Source organism: Mirounga leonina, unplaced genomic scaffold (assembly GCF_011800145.1).
Source record: "Mirounga leonina isolate KUSES-001 unplaced genomic scaffold, KU_Mleo_1.0 Mir_154, whole genome shotgun sequence".
Lineage (NCBI taxonomy): Eukaryota > Metazoa > Chordata > Mammalia > Carnivora > Phocidae > Mirounga > Mirounga leonina.
In genome coordinates this window covers 37,250,260-37,270,526 of record NW_023270389.1, presented here as the reverse complement: position 1 = coordinate 37,270,526, position 20,267 = coordinate 37,250,260, and the positions used below count along the sequence as shown (strand labels likewise).

The following is a 20,267-nucleotide window of genomic DNA, read 5'->3' as shown; positions in this document are numbered from 1 at the left end:
GCCGTCGGGACCGCGCCGCTGGAGCGCCTGACTCCGCGGCCTGGGACTGGAGGTTGTGCAGAGAGCGACCTATTGACAGCAGTTCTGGAGTAGGTACGTGGGGGACACAGCCCCACACTCCAGCACCTAGGAAGATATATTTATAAACCAGGACCCCAGCTTTATTCCTTCCCTCTTACTTCTGGGGCGCCTGGCTGGCTCAGTCGTGGAGCATGCGACTCTTGATGGGGGCGGGGGGGAGTGTAAGTTCGAGCCCCACATTGGGTGTAGAGGTTACTTAAAAATAAAAATCTTTTTAAAAGTTCCCTTTTACTTCTGGCGGATTTCTTTTCCTTCCCAGTTGTGTCCCCAAGGGGATTTTTGCAAAGGGTAAGGCATGGCGCCGATCGGCACTGAAATAATAAAGGCTAACATTTGTGCAAAGACTCCTTCAATAATTTATTCAGCAAGTACTTATAAGGGCCTCCGTGTATCAGGTCACTGGGCACACATTGCTGAACAAGGGATCAGCGCCCCCATGGAGTTTATGTTCCATGAGCTTACATTCTATGGGCGGAATAGACAAAGCTACATACCGTTGTGTGTTAGATGGCGATGAATACCGGGGAGAAAAATAAAGCAGGGCAAAGGGATAGAGAGCATTGGGGGGCTGCAATTTTAAATAGGCTGACCAGGGGCTCCTGGGTGGCTCAGTCGGCTGAGAGTCGGGCTCAGAGTCAGTTCAGGTCATGATCTCATGGGTCGTGGGAGAGCCCTAGTCGGGGCTTGGTGGGCAGTCTGCTTGAGACTCTCTCCCTCTGCCCTTCCCTCTGCTTGTGCTCTCTCTTTCTCTCTCCCTAAAATAAATCTTACAAAATAAAAAAGCAAACAAACAACAGGGTGACCAGGGAAGGTCCCACTGAGAAGGTGGTATTTGTATAATAGGGAGTGAGGGAGGTAGCTAGGAGGGGAGGACATTCTCTGCCAAGGGAAAGATGGGTGCATACATGTTGAGGAAGGACAGTGTCCTGCTTGCTGGAGAACAGGGGAGGGAAGAGGTGTGGGAGATGACGTCTGGGAGGTCAGGGTTAAAGGGAATGGAGGTGGGGGACGGGTCTCGTGGGGCCTCACAGCTCATTTTTAAAGGATTTTGGCTTTTATGCTTACTGAATGGAAGAGAGGAATGAGTTAAAATGTTAGTGGAATGACTCTGTGGTGTTGAGGACAGACTAAAGCAGGGGGAGCCACTGCAGTAATCCAGTAATCCAGGTGAGAGGTGATGGTGGCTTGCCCTGGAGTGCTAGCAAGGGAGGTGGTGAGCAGCGGGTGGGTCTCAGATGTGTTTCGAAGGTGTGGCTGGCAGGATTTGCTGACAAATGAGAGGAGACATGAGGTCAGGGAGATAGAACACAGTCAAGGATGACCCAGAGGGTTTTGGCCTTGGTAACCATAAGGATGGAGCTGCCACTTACTGAGATAAGGAGAGATGGTGAGAAGAGCAGGTTTGCGGGGAGAAGCTCAAGATCAGGCTTGGTCGGTTTGAGAACACCTGGATATCAAAGTAGTATCAAATTGACAGTTGGCTCTATGAGTCTGGATTTGAAGGAAGAGTTCCAGGCAAGTGATATAAATCATGGAATCCTTGGCATGTAAGTTGTATTTAAAGCCACAGAATGGGGGCACCTGGGTGGCTTAGTTGGTTAAGCGTCTGCCTTCAGCTCAGGTCATGATCCCAGCATCTTGGGATTGAGCCCTGCATTGGGCTCCCTGCTCCTCGGGGAGCCTGCTTCTCCTCCCTCTGGTCCTCCATCCCCACTCGTGTGCTCTCTCTCTCTCTCTCAAATAAATAAATAAAACAAAATAAAAAAGTTAAAAAAAAATAAAGCCACAGAACGGATGAGATCGTCAAGGACATGCAGGTGGATAGGAAGGTGGAGGGACCAAGGACTGAGTTCTTGGGCCCTGCCAACATTTTGTGGGTGGGAGTACTGGCAAAGGAAACCAAAGAAGAGTTTACTGTGTGCCAAGCCCTGGCTCAGCACTTTCACAAGTATTAACTCATTTAATCCTTGCTTTCACTCTATGAAGTAAGAACTAGTATTGTTGCCCATTTTTACAGACAATGAAACTGAAGTACAGAGACTTTAAATACCTTGGTCACAGGTGGGTGGTAGAGCTAAGATTGAAGCGCAGGCCACCTCCCAGCATCTTCCCTTAACCATCAGGCTACACCTGCCCTCAGTGACTGCACCAAATTTTCATACATTTCATCCATGCAACAGAATGAGCTTCTAGTACCCAGCGACCTGAACAGGATCCATCACAAACCCTCTGAATCTCAGTTTCTGTATTACTAACACACCAGCCTGCCTCCTTGATGGAATTGTGCTGAAACTAGAAATGATCATGGATGTGAGAGTCTGTATAAGCTTCAGCGTGCAGAAACTATGTTACACTGGGTCACAGGATCTCCAGGTTAGAAGAGGCCCTTCTAAGCCCTTGAATAGAATATCATCCCTTTCCTGATGCATCATGTTCCTTAATAACATCCCTGACATACAGTGTGCTACTTCTCTGCTTGAGCCCTTTCTCTCTCTACAGTTCTATTTGTTAGTAACTTCTTTGAGCCTAAAGGTACTTCCTATAATTTCTACTGATCAGATCTAGCTTCCTCTCCCTGAGACACTGAGTACAAATCTATGATGTAATAGCAAGCTCATATGCCCTTGGATTTTTCTAGGCATTCCTCTGATTGCTCTTCCCTACTTGAACTCAGATTCATTTTCCCAAATGAATCAGTTACCTTCAAGGAGAATACAAATTATTCGAAGAGAAACAAAATGACTTGTAATAAGACAGTTGGTTGCACAGGGGATGAAGGAGGCTGAGAAGAATCCCCCAGGTAACCAGAAGATTAGAAACGGCAGGAGAGTAACACCATCCTACCCTTAGAAGGGAGGAGGAGGTGGTATTAGAGTCTGGGGGCCTGGGTCACCTAGCTGAAGCTGGAGCCACAAAAAGCCCTTGCATCAGGGGCTGGAACCATGGAAGGGACACTGCCGGGAACAGGGAGCAAGGAAAAAAAAAAACAAAACCCTGGCTTCTCCCTTGCCCTGACCCCCTCCAATCTCCCAGCAGTGCTTCCTCTTGACTAAATTCAGTGGAAACCCAGCCACAGGCCAGTCTGTGCCCTATGTGAAAGGTTTTTTTCACCTGTAAGCTGCAGGTGAATGGTTAACGCCAGCTTGGCGGGCAGCTGCATCATTATACTCTCTGCTGTTGCCATAACAAGGCATTCTCCCTGCATGTCTACCTTTACATCGGCTTCCATCATTGTGTAAGGACGTGAGTCATAATAGATGAAGGGATCATCTTACTTAGAATAACCTCATTTTATCTAATACATCTGCAACAATCTATTTCCAAATGAGGTCACATTCGGAGGTACCAAGGGTTAGGACTTCAACATACCTTTTTGAAAGACATAATTCAACCCATAACAAGAATCTTTGGGATCTAGATGGTAAGTCAAACCAAGAGCCTAGAGAGGAGCCCATTTCACTAGCCCCCATTGAGTGAGTTGAAGGGAGATCAGAGACCTGGCTTGGGAATGCCATCTTGGAGAACTGAGGGGATGAGGAGAAACCAGCAAAGGAGGCTGAGAAGGAGCTTTGAGTGAGAGGGGAGGCAAAGGGGAGGCATGTGGGGTCCTGGAAGCCAGAGGAGGAAAGGAGACAGGGAGGAGAGGATCAGCTGAGGCCAAGCCAGCGACAGATCAAGAAAGAGGATAGATAACAAAACAAGTGAATAAACAAAAAGCAGAATCAGACCTATAAGTACAGAGAACAAACTGACGGTTGCCAGAGAGGATGGACAAAATGGGGGAAGGGGAGTGGGAGATGCAGTTATGGAATGAATGAGCCACCGGAAGAAAAGGCACAGCATAGGGAATATAATCGATGATCTTGAAATTGCATTGTGTGGTGACAGATGGTAGCTACACTTGTTAGCACAGCACAACCTATAAACTCATTGAATCACTGTTATACAGCTAAAAATAATGTAACGTTGTGTTACAACTATACTAAAAACAAAACAAAACAAAACTCATCCAAAAAAGAGGAGGATGGGGAAATGGACATCTGATTTGACAACTCTGAGGTCATTTGCGACCTTGACAAGCATGTTTCAGTGGAGTGGAGAGGATGAAAGCCTGATCGTGTGTGCTCATGACAGAATGGGAGGAGAGGACTTGGGAACAGCTGGTACGGAAATTTCTATTTATGTGCTCATGGCTTCTCCACTCTAGCATGGAAGAGCCAGAAGGGCAAGGACCTGGGAGTATCCCATTTGTTTCTGTATCCCAGTGCCCAGTGCTGTATTTGTTAAAACCATGTTAAATGTTGTACTAGGATCTCCTTCAAATGTGGGACTCTGTAATTTTCCAGTTTGGTCAAAGCAACAAAGAGTAGAGAGGATCGATAGGGCTGGACTAGATTTTTCTGTTTCTTTCCAGCTCTAAAATTCTATGATTGTGTGACCTGTTCTATCAACCAGCCTTGCATTAATACAGCTAGGAATCTAATGAGTTGTTTGTTGTCATTTGTATTTGCAAGCAACCGTTAGATGGCTGGAATAAGTGTTCCATTCATACATTGAACATTGTTGAGTACATACAATATGTTAGGTACTATATATATGGTCCCATTAAAGATGCAAGACCAGGGAACCCAGGATGGGGGAGGGTGTTCAGAAGAGGCCAGGGAGGCCTCCCTCTACTAATACTCTGGAGATCCAGGGGGCTTGGATGTGGTTGGTGCTACTGTGGTTGCTGCTGAAGAGGGAAGAGTCCCGAAGGGCCTGCTTGCAGGGGCTTGCAGAGCTGCAGCTGCCCAGGACACAGAACAGCATTCACCAAAGCATAAGCGACCTCTATTTGCCTCACCACTAATCAGTCGGGGGTGGCCACACAGAAGAGCCGTTCGCGCAGTGGGAGGATGGGAAGATGCGGTCCTCAGATCCACCCTGCTACAAGGCAAACACCATGTTCTCTACCACATTCAGGACAGGAGGCTTCTTCTGCGGGGGGAACAGAGCTTTTGGTTTTTGCTGCATGATCTGTTTAGGTTCTCAGTAAGGCCCTGTGAGCAGGGCAGGGTTTAGGCATAGAGAGGAGGGCTCAGAGTATTACAAGACCTGCGGGAGGAGCACCTGGGTGGCTCAGTCGGTTAAGCGTCTGCCTTCAGCCCAGGTCATGATCCTGGGGTTCTAGGAAGGAGCTCGGCATTGGACTCCCTGTCCAAGGGGAGCCTGCTTCTCCCTCTGCCCCTCCTCCCTGCTTGTGCTCCCTCTCTCAAATAAATAAAAGCTTAAAAAAAAAAAAAAAGACCTGCGGGAGAGGGGCAAGCCAGGACAAGAACCTAGAGGTCCTGACTCCAACTGTCTGCCGTAGGAATAATGGAAAGTACTCGGATTCTGTAGTCTCTTCCTGTATTAAATAATCTTCATTTCAAAACAAAACAAAACGAAAAAACACTTCATCACTGCCCTGCCCAAATCCTTTCTGAAACAAGGTATCTCAGTTTCCTTATCTGTAAAACAGGGAGCAAAACGTCCAGCTCACGGGTTCCTTGCAGGATCAAGGGCATAATATGAATGAAAGTGCTTTGTAATATACAAAGTGCTCTGCAGATATTTATTAATGGTTATAACCCACCAGACTGCCTCTTGCAGTCATAGATCAGGCTCTCCCACTCATCTGACCTGACCTCTTTATTCCACTTTCGACTCTTTTTCTCCGTCCCTCCTCCTCTAACAAAAGAGGAAGTGGGAGATGAAGAGAGCACGTGAGTCCAACGCTTGGCTTAAACGTGGCCTTGGGTAGCGCGCAGGCTTTGCTCCTCCAGAGTTGCTGAGAGGTGCCTCTCGCCCCGAACTACATTTCCCAGCAACCTTCCGCGGCTCCAGCGGGAGCGAGGCGCATGCGCCGAGTGCCGCCCCGCCTGGTCTCGGGGCCGCACCTCCGAACCGGTTTTGCCTCGCGGAGCCGGCAGCTTCAGGTGCTGCGGCCGCAGTCCTCGACTCGTCGCTTCTACCGGGCCGTAGCGGTCTCAGGTGTACCTTAGCTCGAGTCAGTGCCATGATCCGGCAGGAGCTCTCCACATCCTACCAGGAGGTACAAGGCAGTGGGGGGCAGAAGCAAAGTTTCCCGTGGGGCGCAGGAGCGGGGTCCCTGGGTCTGGGCGGGTGGGGTGCGGAGGGCGTCCCGGCGGGTCGAGTGCGCTTTCCGCGGAGTGCGGCGGGGGAGGGATCCCCGCGTGCAGAGGAGCGGCGGAGCAGGAAGGAAACGGGACGCCGAGCCTCCTCCGGATGCCGCCAGCGCGGGATGGAGCCGGGCCCCGGAGGAGCCGCGACCCGTAACCGGCAGGTGAATGATTAAAGCGGCCTCGGACCCAGGCAGCAGCGTGCCGGCCGGCCTTGACCTCGGCTGTTCTTTGCAACAAGTGGAGGCACGGGCGCCCTCCTCCCAGCTGGAACGGATGTACGGGAGGCATTAGCCCCTCCGAGCCCCAGGCCTCGTGGCCCCTTGCAGGTGTAAATGACAGGGATAATTATGTCTTGTTTGGGGGCCCGCCTGACTTTGCAAAGGTGCTTTCGCCACCCAGGTGCTTCTCGCTGGGCTCGGTTTTTCTGAAGAGTCTCACCTCCTTCCACTACTTTAAATATCACTTTCCAGCTCTTTGTCTTTTTCCTGTTTGTCCTGAGCTACAGGCTGCGGTTCCAGCTTTCTCTCAGACCTCCTGACTCCCCGGAACTAGTGAACTGCTCTCCTTCTCCTCTCAGGTCCTACACCTTGATCACCTACAGGTGATCATCCTCCCCTGTGCCCCGCACGCACGGTGGTCCCCTCACTTGCAAGTTCAGTCAGTTCCACATCTTCAGTCCTCAGGTTTGTGTCCCTGAATGAATTTTAACCAGTCCCTGTGTCTGCTCTGGCAAACTGAGATGCTGTGTTACCACCTCTCCCTTTGGTGTCTCCCATGCTGTGCAGATTCCTTTTGAGGCCCTGCCTTGATCCCACAACATCCCTTTTTACAAACACCCGATGCTGCCTTTGATCTACCCAGAACAGTCCAAACTTCTTAGCAGCTTTCAAAGCTCTCTGCACAGGTCAGAGCCATATCTTCAATTATCTCTCACCCACCTATATTCTAACCATGCTGGAAACTCATTGTTTACAAATGTGCGCCTGCTTTCCTGTCCCTTTCCCGCTTTCTCACACCGTTTCTTTTTCTTTAACTCTCTCTCAAACTCCATTGGTTAAAATTACACCATCCCCCTCATCATTCAAGGAGGGATCTTAAGTCCTATGTGCTCCATTGAGACTAACTTCCCAGATCAGTCTAGCATTCTACCTGTCCTCATATGTACTTCCTGCTGTCTTGAGCAATACTGACCAGACTATTGATGTACATTCCTCCCTTTGTAAATGATACTGTGTGGATAAAGCAGATGGCTTAGCCCTACAGTGGAAGGGGGGAAGCCGAGTTGAAAGTAGATGAGATGTGCCTAGAGCTTGCTATTTTTAGTATAGGACCTGGTCTGGAATCTGACTTTGGGACAAATTTCTATATTTCTCCTACCATCTCCTTTATCCAAAAGGAGCCAGATGAATTTTAACCAGTGCTGTGGATTCTGTGGCCCCTAGATTCTATACCCTAGAGGAATTCCCTCTGAAAGTTTTCAGGTTTATAGGGAGTAGGGCATAGTGGATAAATACTATTTTGAAGTCAGAAAGCCCATGTTCCTATCCTGGCTCTGCTTCTGGCTATTTGTCAAGTCACTTAAATTTTCTGAGCCTCGGGTTTCTTCGTTTGCAAAGGAGGGTAATGATAGGCCTTATCTCATATGCCAATGAGTTGGTATATGGAAAATTCTTAGCTCCATGCTAGGCAGGGAGTGACCCCTCAGTGAATGATGGCTCTTGTTAATAGGGTGCAGGCAGCTCCTGCTTCTAGGGAGCTTTGGGGTCCTGGTTTGTAGGATCGCGTCGCTCACCGCCCATACATAACCCGCAGTATCGCCTTTCCCAGCAGGGCTCCTAAAATGCTTATTAAAATATAGGCAGTTATCCTGCTTGCAGGGGCAAGGTCAAAGGTGGAGTCACTTTCTATTTGGGGGCACCCCTAGATGGAAGACACTGCAAGGACCCTTCCTCTTACCTTCTTCAGTGGCTCATTTTGAAGTCCCTGTCTCTTGCTTTGTTCAGAAGAAGGAGGCCTCCCAGAGAGTGGCCTGCATCTATCTTGCCTGGATCATTCTGAGAGTAGACCTAGCTCTGAGTTAAGTTTCTTTGCTGAAGGGAGATTTTGGCTTTGGGGATGGGGCAGGCAAGGAGTGGGCTCATTATGGCTGCCAGTAGTCAGGAAGGGAACTGGGTTAGGCCGAACTGGGGTAAGGCTTGGATCAGAGAACTCTGGGCCTTCTCAGAACTAACATCCTTCTTTCTCTTTGGCCAGTGAGAACTCTTGGGACCTCTTGCTCTCGTATCTCATGGTGTCTTCTCCAGCCTCCCAGCCCTCTCCCATGTGTTGGTTTTCTTGTGAGCTTGGAGGACTTTAAACTGGAGGTTTTACCTGATTCTAAGGGGCAGAAGTGGAGGCACAGAAAGGAAGATGGAGGCGCTTGGCTAGCTCAGTTGGTAGATCATGTGACTCTCGATATTGGGATTGTAAGTTCAAGCTCCATGTTGGATGTAGAGGTTACTTAAAACTAAAAAAAGAGAGAGATGGAAGACAGTAGTTACATGAGAGTTTTATTTTAACCCAAGTCTCTTGGAGATTAATTTTTAGTGAAAATGTTTTGAGACCTTAAGTGTTGACACTGTGAACCTAAGAAAATACTTAAGAAAGCTATCCCCTTTCCCTCCCTCCTAATTCAGTGATAGGTCCTCTAAATTCTGGTCTTGATCTCTCTTGCCCTCTTCCTTCTCAATGCTATGAGAATTGTTGGTTATCATTGTATCCTTTTTGCCCCCTACTCTTCTCAGTGGCATTTCCCCCATTTGCCAGGTGAGAACGCAATGAGGGGAGGCTGAAGTTGCCTGCCACCAGGCTGTTAATTAGCATCTGTCTCTGGGATGGACCGCCCTCCCCATTTTGTTCTGCTGTTTGCAGCCTGAGTCGGTGGACATGAGCCAGAGTCCTGGAGAACTCTGACACCAACTTCACTGTTTCCTCCTGTCTCTCAGCAGACTCTTAGCTGTGTTTCCTCCTCCTCTGGGAAGCTGTTAAGATCATAGGCTTTGGAACTAGACCAACTTGGATTTGACTTCTGGCTCTATGGCCATGGAAAGCGTTGTGGTTGAATTGTATCCCTCCAAAAAGATGTGTGAGGAGTGGTAACCCCTAGTCCCTCAGAAAGTGTCCTTATTTGGAAATAGGGTCATTGCAGATGTAATTAGTTAAGATGAGGTCATCCTGGAGAAGGGTGGGCCCTGATCCAATATGGTGTTCTTATAAGAAGATGACCACGTGGAGACACAGAGACTCCGTGTGAAGGTGGATGTGGAGATTGGAGATGAGATGCATCTACAGGCCAAGGAACACCGAGGCTTGCCCACCATTACCAGAAGCTAGGAGAGCGCCATGGAGAAGATTCTTTCTCACAGCCCTCAGAAGGAACCAGCCCTGCCATCACCTTGATTTCAGATTTCAAGTTTCCGGGACTGCAAGGGGATCAACTTGTGTTATTTTGAGGCACCCTGTCTGTGATGCGTTGTTACAGCAGCCCTGGGAAACCAGCAGACAGGAAGTTACGTGACTTTTCCGAGCTTCAGTGTCCTCATCTGTATAGAGTTGGTATAACACACCCTGCATCACGTGACGTGTGTGTGTGTGAGTGTGTGTGTGAGTGTGTGTGTGTGAGTGAGTGAGTGAGTGTGAGTGAGACACCATTGAGAGGCAGTTTCTGCTTTCTCATTCTAGTCCTAACTAGCAGGGCTGATGTAGCTGAGCAGTTCGCCCTCTTTGTCTCCCCCTTCAGCTGAGTGAGGAGTTGGATCAGGTGGTTGAGAACTCAGAGCGGGCGGACGAGCAGGAAAAGGAGACAGACAGAGTCCAAGGTCCAGGAGTCTTACCAGGTAAGTGGGTTCAGTGCTCGGTCACTCTCGTAACTGGAGGCCCGGGCCCGGGGGCCTTGCCGTCCGGGTACCTGCGGAAGAGGGGGAGCCCCCCTGCCCTGCGCCCTGGTGTCCGGTCTCCAGTATTGCCCTCGTTTCAAAGCTATACATATTTAACCAGCCTGGGGACGGAGCACGTGTCCAGGCCAGGATCTGCTTTTTTCTGTGCTCTGGTTTGAGCCACTTTCTGAGGCCAGGCTATTGTATACAATGGATCTCTGCTCTTCTGTTTGTTTTTCCCTAGGAGGCAGTTGAGCCTCTTAATATCGGAGTCACTCACTTCCCAGGGCCCTCTAGGAGAATATCTAATAGGCCTCACCTCCTGGACATCAGGCCTCCCCAGGATCGTCATGCAGCCAGGCAAGCAGGGTCCCATCAGTCGGGCGGCATCCTAGGAAATCTTACGGTCTTCCTCAGAGCAGATAACACTCTGCTCCCTTATGTGATGTCATTTGTAACACTTGACTTCCCAGACCACTTGCTCCTTCGAGCCGCCTTCACAGTCTCCTTCCAGCTCTTGGGTGTTAAATGTTTGTCAGAGGCCCGCTTGTCTCTCTGGTGGGCGGTCTCACCCAGGCCAACCTCCCTGCTTCCGTCAGTGCTTGCTCACACGTGGCACCACGTTCACACTCCTAGCCTAGAGGTTACCTATAAGCTCCAGACTTACATATCCTGTATATCCAAATGCCCGCTGATAGCTCTGCTTGGGTGTCCCAAAGGTACCCTAAACCCAAAGCTGACCTCATGATCTCCGCCTCCCAGTGTGGCCCTCTTCCAGTCTTTCCTGTTTTGGGGAGTGGAACCCACCACCCATCCAGTTGAACCAGAGAGTCATTTTCTTCCCCTTCCTTCCCTTCTTCCCCTTTTCCTCTGCTGTTCAGCCTCGCTGGCCTTCTTTCATTTAGGCCTCACTCCCTTCCCCCATCTGGCCTTTTTGTTGTTGTTTTCCTCTGCCTGGAATTGTCTTCCCTCTGTCATCCAGTTAATGCTAATCAGCTCTCAACTCACTCACTGTTTTCTACAAAACCTCTCTGACCTCCTGCACACCTCTCCGTTGTAGTCATCCCTGATGGAGCGGCGTATTTGTTTGCCTGGCATTTGATGAACATTGGTTCTGCTAGCCATGTAAGCTCCATAAGGGTAGACACTGGTCCGTTTTGCTCACCATCTTGGCCCTGGCCATGCAAGAAAGATGTGTTGAATAAATGAATGAGTGAATGGGGCCTCAGCCTGACTCCCAATTTCTTAGGTGGATTGAGGGAGGTGGGATTCTCCTCCTCTTGATTCTTGCATTTATAGGGGAGGGGAATGAGATAGGATCTTCTGGGATTGTGCCTAATCTTCAGAGAAGACTCTGTAGAAGGAAGGAGGCTGGAAGAGGAGCTGTTTACTGACTGCTTCCTCGGGGCCAAGCTCTGTCCTCCCCATTGCCCCATTTATTTTCACAGCTTTCACTTCCTGGGAGGTGGTCATCCTGATTTTGATGGATGAGGACCTGAGGCCCAGGGGAGTTAACGGAAGTATGGAAAGATCACATGGCTGATAAACAGACCGGATCAAGCTCTCTCTGACCTCAAACTCTTTCTATTACACCAGTGCCTTTTAAGAAGTATTTTAAGCATTCTTTTATTAAAGCCTCTTGCGTAAAAGGTGGTAGCACCCTGCACCCACTGTGACTCTCAGCACTGCTTCTGAGGCCCTAAAGCCCCAGGGAGAGAACAGTACCTTCGTATTTGTTTGCATTAGCTCTGTATATTAGTTTCTATTGTTTCTGTAACAAATTACCACAAACTTAGTGGCTTAAAACAACACAGATTTATTATCTTACAGCTCTGGAGGGCAGAAGTCCAAAATGGGTCTCACTGGGCTAAAATTAAGGTTTCAGCAGGACGGAATTCCTTTCTGGAAGCTCTGAGGGAAAGTCCATTTTGGTGCCTTTTCGAGCTTCTAGGGGCTGCTTACAGTTCTTGGCTCATGGCCCTTTTTCCATCTTCAAAACCACCCGTGGCCAGTTGAGTCTTTCTCATATCTTACCGTTCTGACACTGACTTCTGCTGCCTCCTCCATGTTTAAAGAGGCCTGTGATTGCACTGGGCTCACCTAGATAATCGAGGAAAATCTCCTTGTTAAGGTCAGGTGAGTGGCAGCTTTAACCCCACTGCTGCCTCAATTTCTCTTCACCATGTGACTTGACCTATTGATAGTTCCAAGAATGGGGAGTTGGACATCTTTGGCGGGTCGTTATTCTGCCTGTTGCACACCTTGCACTCTGCCCTCTTGCCCCCAGTCAGAAGAGGATGGATGGAGATGGCCGGACGAAGAGGAGAGAGGCCAGACTTGGAAAGATGAAGCATTCTTTTGTGTGTCCTCTTGTAGATAAGTGCCAGGCAAACTAGGAAGTGGCCGTGATGACCTTTGGCCTTAGTTTCTCTTTTGCCTCAGATTCTTGGGGCCTTAAAGCGTGAGGGCAGTCCGAGCAGGAAGTCAGACCTCAGGCAGAGCAAATTTGGGGTAGTTCCGTGGCCTGGCAAGAGCCTCCCCTGCTTTCGGGGAACCCTTCTGGGTGCATCTCCTTTGTAGACCATAGAAGATCCAGACTCCGAAGTCTCAGTAGTGAGTTGGCCCGAACTTGATGACCTGATAGACAACTCTCAGAGCTCATTTCCTGCCTTCGAGTCCTCTAACAATAGTACAAATGGTAATGATGACAGAGGCCGCCATTTATTTATTGGGTGCTTTCACGTTCTAGGCCTGCATAGGGCTTTGCATATATACTTACACATGTCATCATGGCCACTCCATGAGGGATATGGTCAGTCCAGAGGCCCAGAGAGGTTAAGTAATGTGCTCAGAGCTTATGAGTGGCAGGGCTGGGATTTGAACCCAGGGCTGCCACCTGGGGTGTCCTGACTCTGGCTCAGTTTCTAAATCAGATGCTTTTCTGCTCCCAAGTCCTCCCCTTCTTCCACCAGAGTCCCTTCTGGACTCCTTCACGTGTTACGCCATGTGCTAAAACCACAAAGAGGGCAAATGAGGCAGGGTTTCAGGAGCTCAGGACATGTAAAGAGAGAAGGCAGTTTACCCAGAGAAGAACTTATCCCTCCTTCTATAGAGCCTGCTCTGAACAACCTAATGAGGGCCTTTTCTCCCTGTTAGGTGTTTTCCTAGCCCTCAGTACTTTTCCTTTGTAGAATTTAGCACAGTTGAAAGGGCACACTTATTGAATATAATTCTTTTTTTTTTTCTTAAAGATTTTATTTATTTATTTGACAGAGAGAGAGACACAGAGAAGGGACACAAGCAGGGGGAGTAGGAGAGGGAAAAGCAGGCTTCCCACTGAGCAGGGAGCCTAATACGGGGCTCAATCCCAGGACCCTGGGATCTTGACCTGAGCTGAAGGCAGACGCTTAACCAACTGAGCCACCCAGGCGCTCTGGTTCTTTTTTTTTTTTTTAAGATTTACTTATTTATTTTAGAGAGAGAGCACAAGCCAGGGGCAGGGCAGAGGGAGAGGGGGAGAGAGAATCCTCAAGCAGACTCTTTGCTGAGTGCAGAGCCCGATGCAGGGCCTGATCTTACCATACTGAGATCACAAACTGAGCCAAAATCAAAAGTCAGATGCTTAAACAACTGAGCCACCCAGGCGCCCCTTGAATATAATTCTTTAATTAGTCATTACCAATCTCTTGGGCGTACCCCTGAGTTCTGAGGCACTCCCAGGACTTTGTCTTTTCCCCCCCCTTCATTGTAACTCTGATGCTTAGCTGAGCACCTGGCCCGCTGTGGGTGCTCATTATTTGTATTTGTACTTTAGGAGGGGGACGTGGGGATTTGGAACAGGAATGTATGTCATCTGAGCAATTGGAATGAATGATTGAGGGTGAAGGAAATGGTAGAGACAGGTGCTTCAGAAATGGACGAAAGGGGGCTGGTTAGTGAAGGGAGATTAACCTGAGGAGGGGGGTTTCCCTACATAGGCCAGTAAACGGTGGCTACTGTCATCATTAGGTGGAAAAGAAGGGACTGGCCAGGGAGGAGGGATGGCAAGCGCAACCATGGAGAGGTCGGGATAAAAACAGGATGCGTTGGGGCGCCTGGGTGGCTCAGTCGTTAAGCGTCTGCCTTCGGCTCAGGTCATGATCCCAGATCCTGGGATCGGGCCCCGCATCGGGCTCTCTGCTCCTTGGGAGCCCGCTTCTCTCTCTCCCACTCCTCTGCTTGTGTTCCTGCTCTCGCTGTCTCTCTCTCTGTTAAATAAATAAATAAAATCTTTAAAAAAACAAACAAACAAAAAACCAGGATGCGTTGGAAACTGGGTAGCACCGTGTGGTTGGAATGGAGGGTTGGTGAGAGAAGTAGAAGCAGATGAGGTGGAAGGACAGATTGGGTCAGATTAGGGAGGGCTTTGAGTGGCAGGGTTTAGCCTTTAGGGAGCCGGGAGTATTTAATGGGATTGGAGCAGAGCAGTAAGCGGGGTAAGTGGTGGTGCTACTGGGCTGGGTCGGAGGCGGCGTGGTCGGCTGCTTCGCTGTCGGGGAGCGGGAGAAGGAAGACTGAGAGAAGACTCAGGCTTGAAGTGGGGTGAGTGGGAGAACGTAGACATACAGACATACCGTCCGGAGGGGTGAGCAGCTCGAAGAGAAGCCTGCCGCAGACACATGAAGCTTCAGTGGATGCGGTGTGTCTGGGCTGCCGACTGGCGTAGGGCAGGTGGGAGCCTTGAAGGAGGCCTGGGACCGCGTGTAGAGGCAGCTCCGGAGGCTGAGCCTCGAATAGTGGCCACATTTGGGGCCAGAAGAGGAGGTAGAGCCGGAGCCCCATGGGGGGCCTGGAGCTGGGAGCTGCTGCACAGGAGGCTGGTACTAGGATGCTGGGCCTGCTGCCACTGGGCAGCACAGGGTCAAGTTAAGCACCCGGATGTTCAGGATTATACTGCCAGTTTTACCCTCCGAGAGAAAGAATTCCAATCCTTAATCTGAGAGCCTCAGTCTGTTTGCTCCCTGTCAAAGGAATCACAACCACTTATTCTCTTCAAAGGGAGAAATGAGACCAGACATGCTAACTGAATAAGCCGTTTATTATATCACAGTTGAAATAAAATTGAGGAAGGCACTTGGCTAGTTAGTCATTACAGTCAGTTCTCCGTGGAAACAACTGTATATTAATAGAATTGACAAAGATCAGCAACCAAAGGACAAAATACATTGGATCTCCTCAAAATGAAAAACCTTTGTGCATTAGAAGACACTACCAAGAAAGTGAAAAGAAAGCCCACAGGATGAGAGAAATTTTCAAATCATATGACTGATAAGGGATCTGTATTTAGAATATATAAAGAGCTTTTATAATCCAATAATAAAAGGACAACACAAGGAAAAAATGGGCAGAGAATCTGAATGTTTCTCCAACACAGATGACTGATAAGCACATGAAAAGATGCTCAACGTCATTTGTCATCAGGGAAATGCAAATCTACACCACAGGGAGATGTGTATCATTGTGTAGCCTTCGCTCCTATAAGGATGGCAGTAATCAATCAGATGGGCAAGGTTTGGTGAGGATGTAGAGAAATTAGGACCCCCCATAGATTGTTGGTGGAAATGTAAAATGGTAAAATTTTTTTAGTGGTAAGATGTGATGGTATCTTGTTTGAGAATTGGAGTGCTGCATGTGCTACTGGGGAAAACAGTGGTAGTTCCTAAAAGTTTAAATACAGAGTTACCATGGGACCCAGCAATTCCACTTCTAGGTATATATCCAAGGGAAGTGAAAACTCATGTCCACACAAAAACTTGAACATGAATGTTCACAGCAGCACTATTTGTAATAGCCAAAAAGTGGAAGCAACCCAAAGGTCCATCAGGTGATGAATGGATAAATGGTATATTCACACAATGGAATCTTATTTGGCAATAAAAAGGAATGAAAAACCAATACAAGCTACATCATGGATAAATTTTGAAGATCTATGTTAGATGAGAGAAGTCAACATGAAAGGTCACAGGTTGAGTGATTCCATTTATGTGACCTGTCCAGAACAGGAAATCTATAGAGACAGGAAGCAGGTTATTGGTTGCCAGAGACTAGGAGGAATGGAGGAGTGACTCCTGATGGGTATGGAGTTTCTTTTTGGTTAATGAAAACATTCTGCTAATTACATAGTGGTGATGGTTGCACACCTTGTGAATATACTAAACATGTATTCATTTTAAAGTGGTAAATTTTATGGTATGTAAATCATATCTCAAAAACCCCACAAAAACAACAAACCCACCACATCACTAAAAAGGGGAAAAAAAAAAAAAAAAAGGAGCCAGTTCATTCCTTCTTCGCATTCAGAATGTATTTTGGCGCCGGGCTGTTTGCAAGGTAGAGTTTTGCAGGGTTACAGTGGACAACCAGTTCCCCCTACCTGGGAATAAAGGTCCCACTGTGTTTGCCGAAGTTGAATGACTCGTCACACATCCACTTACATTCTGGGGCAATTCTGGGTTTTGGGAGCAGTGCTGTCATGGGTTTTGTAAAACTCACAGATTTCCTTTCCCAAGAAAATCTTGTGCATTATTTTTGACTGTCTACTGTCATGGGTTTGCATTCGTATAAAGGATGTATACTTTTATTTTTTTTTAAAGATTTTATTTATTTATTTGACAGAGACACACACAGTAAGAGAGGGAACACAGGCAGGGAGAGTGGGAGAGGGAGAGGCAGGCTCTCCGCCAAGCAGGGAGCCCGATATGGGGCTCGATCCCAGGACCCTGGGATCATGACCTGAGCCAAAGGCAGACGCTTAACGACTGAGCCACCCAGGTGCCCCGGATGTATACTTTTAAAACACATCCAGCTTGCCCCAGAAAAGCCAGTGTTTGGTTTTTCTGACCGCAGAGTACATAGGACATTTTGTCAAATGTCCAGCACCTTTTTTTATTTTTTTAATGGTAAGATGGCATGGTGTCTTGTTTCAGAATTGGAGTGCCACAGCGTGTGTGAATGACAAATAGTTTTACAGTTTTTATTTAGCTTACATGCCGATTTGTGGACCAAGAAAAGGCCGGTAGAGAAGCTCACTTTAGCTTGAGTGAAACAGAAGAGACTCTTGGACAGTGTTCCCACGAGGGTAATTCGTCTAAGTAGTTCTGCTAAAGAAATCCAGGTGATGCAAATTGTCATGGGACTTAAGAAAAAAAGTCTTGGGGCGCCTGGGTGGCTCAGTTGGTTAAACTGCTGCCTTCGGCTCAGGTCATGATCCCAGGGTCCTGGGATCGAGCCCCTGCTCAGCGGAGAGCCTGCTTCTCCCTCTCTCTCTGCCTTCCTCTCTGCCTACTTGTGCTCTCTCTCTCTCTGTGTCAAATAAATAAATAAAATCTTTAAAAAAAGAAAAGAAGTGAACCTGTGGTCCCACACGGGCCACGGGAGGTGGGAGGAGTGCCTTCCAGGCAGAAGTTGTGGGTAGGTCCATGTGTACAAGGAGCGCTACACTTTGGGTCCTGTGACCCTGCAGCCCAGCTACATGGGACTGATGAGGGATCAGCGCCTGAGCTAAGGGGAGCCACCGGCAGGCTGGGTATGAAGGACAGCAGGGCCCTGTGATGTGTGTGACGGGGCCCCCTGTACTGGATACTCGCTGGGAGGGGGACTTGGCTGGTAAGTGGAGGATAATAAATATTTATTTAACAGAGAGAGACACAGTAAGTGCCTCTAGAGAAACACGGGAGAGCGGGCAGGTAGCAGAGCCACCAGGGAGCAGAAATCGACACTGTCCCTAATAACAAGAAGCAGTAAAAGTTGAATCAGAGACAAAAGTTGAAAGAGACTTGCTTTAATTCCTCTTGGAGAACTAGAGCTGCCACCTGCCACGGTGGCGCTCGCTCAGCTGCCCCAGGGGCTTCCTTCAGGCTTCCTGGTTCCTCACTTCTCTTTGTGGCTGTCAACGTCCATTGCCTCAGTGCCCTCTTCTTTACTGCCTGAAGGAACCTCGTAGACACTTCTGGGAACTTGCACTTCCGGGTAATGTAAAAACTTTCTAAATATTTGGCCACGAATAGCAAGGCACACCAGTTGCTTTAAAGAGTTCCACATGCCTGGGATGCACTGCTCTTCTCCTACAGATGAAAGGTAGCTAGTTAGCACTGCAAGACTTCGTTCCTCTATTCTTTGGGTCATTCAGTCATCTAACAGGCATGGAAACATTACATGCCTACCATGTGAAAGACACTGTCCTCTGCCTCTCCTCTGTTTTGTTTTGGGCATTTTTTTTCTAATTTATCATGATTCAGAGATGATAGTGCCGTGGTCTTCATTTTTGCTGTCTTCATCAGTGAAGGCTTTGTTTTTTGAGGGGTAGAGGGTACATTCCATTTCTCTGGTAACATTAATGCATTAAGTGGGCACTCTGTAATGCATTTTGCAACATTCTCTCATTCCTTTTAGACATGCTATAAAATTGAAATGATTATTTCCTTTTCGCATGAAGAAAGTGAGGCTTAGGAGCACTAACTAACTTGTCCTGGGTCTCGGAGTCGTCTAGCAGAGCTGGAGCCCAAATCTCTGATGCTAGAGCTCATGCTCTTAACCACTTGGCTGGATATCTGGACTTTCAATTCAGAAAATAAATGAATAATGAACATCAAATTATTTCTTCATCAGAATCCTCCTGGTTCTTTGGGCATAGGGCTATGTGACCTCCACAGAGCCTTTGCTGATCTCTGCCCTTCTCCCCCCACCCATACTTCACTCCAAGCAAAGGAAATATCAGTTTACATCCTCCTGTCCTGAGTTCTGTGGTACTTTTAGCACAGACCGTCAGTCCTCCTCTCTTGGTATCTCCCTGAAGCACTTAGCAGAACATCTTGCATACACAGTTGGTGTTCGATGCATGTTTATAGAAGTATAGAATGAATGAATGAATTTTCTCTAACCTAAGACCCTTTGATAGTTTTATGCTGATCATGCTTTTGTGCTTTTAAATAGAAGAAAATACTCTCATATCTTTGGATTTAAAGTTCATTTTTTATAGGGAGCATATCGTTACATCCTATTTTTAATCCAGGCTGACAGTCTTTGCCTTTTAATTGGAATGTTTAGTCCATTTACACTTTTTAAGTTGAAGTATAGTTGTCAACAGTTATGGACTGATATATTAGTTCCAGGTGTACAAGATGGTGATTCAACATTTGTACATGTTACATGGTACTTACCACAGTAAATTGCCATCCGTCACCATACAGCGTTACTACAAAATTATTGACTGTATTCTCTATGCTGTACTTTTTCATCCCCAGAACTTACTTTATAACTGGAAGTTTGTATCTTTTTTTTTTAAAGATCTATTTATTTATTAGAGAGACACAGCAAGAGAGGGAACACAAGCAGGGGGAGGGGGAGAGGGAGAAGCAGACTCCCCACTGAGCAGGGAGCCCGATGTGGGGCTCAATCCCAGGACCCCGAGGCCATGGCCCAAGCCGAAGGCAGATGCTCAACAACTGAGCCACCCAGGCACCCCCCCCCCCTTTTTTAAATTTAAAATGTGTTTATGGTTTTCTACTCATTTTGATTCAGGTTGCTTTTAGTGCTGCTTCTGTCTGAAGGAGCATCCTTCTGGAAGCTTTGCTTTTCTTCCTTATAGGTTGGCAAAGGACAGCCAACACACAAAACTGCTGTGTTTGTGCATGGCTACAGACGGTGGTGATTTTATAGCACCCTGGGCATTTCACGTCCATGAAGTAGGAATTACAGCACTGCACCAGGCGCTGCTGCGTATGCTTCCGCTTCTCTTCCAGGGAGGGATACAGGAGGTCCTTGCAAGGGGCATGTTCTTGTGGGGAGGTTGTCACTGCTAGGAAGGCCTGAAGTTTGAATCTCTTAGTTCCTTTTTTGTTCTCTTCTGTCCTTTTTAGTTCTATTTTGCCTATCACCCCCACTCTTCTCCCCTCTGGCAACCTCCAACTTGTTCTCTGTATTTATGAGTCTATTTCTGTTTGTTTTGTTTTTTAGATTCTGCTTATAAGTGAAATCATATGGTATTTGTCTTTTTCTGTCTGAGACTTAATTTCACTTAGCATAATATTCCCTGGATCCATCCATGTTGTTGTGAATGGCAAGATTTCAT

At 47.8% G+C, this 20,267-nt stretch overlaps 1 protein-coding gene and 1 pseudogene across 3 annotated transcripts in view; one reads left to right on the top strand and one right to left on the bottom strand.

Moving 5' to 3' along the window:
- Positions 1-5,994: 5,994 nt before the first annotated feature.
- Positions 5,995-20,267, top strand: part of PACC1 (proton activated chloride channel 1) — a 39,446-nt gene continuing 25,173 nt past the window's right edge. For 2 of the 3 annotated variants that reach the window (XM_035010504.1, XM_035010505.1), the window contains exons 1-2: positions 5,995-6,154; positions 10,024-10,120. In XM_035010504.1, the coding sequence (XP_034866395.1) occupies positions 6,119-6,154; positions 10,024-10,120 (133 nt within the window). In that variant the 5' untranslated portion in view covers positions 5,995-6,118. Of the gene's footprint in view, positions 6,155-9,504; positions 9,836-10,023; positions 10,121-20,267 lie in introns of those variants that run through there. The other variant, XM_035010503.1, reaches the window with a different exon arrangement.
- On the bottom strand, positions 19,630-20,100 carry LOC118013746 (annotated as a pseudogene).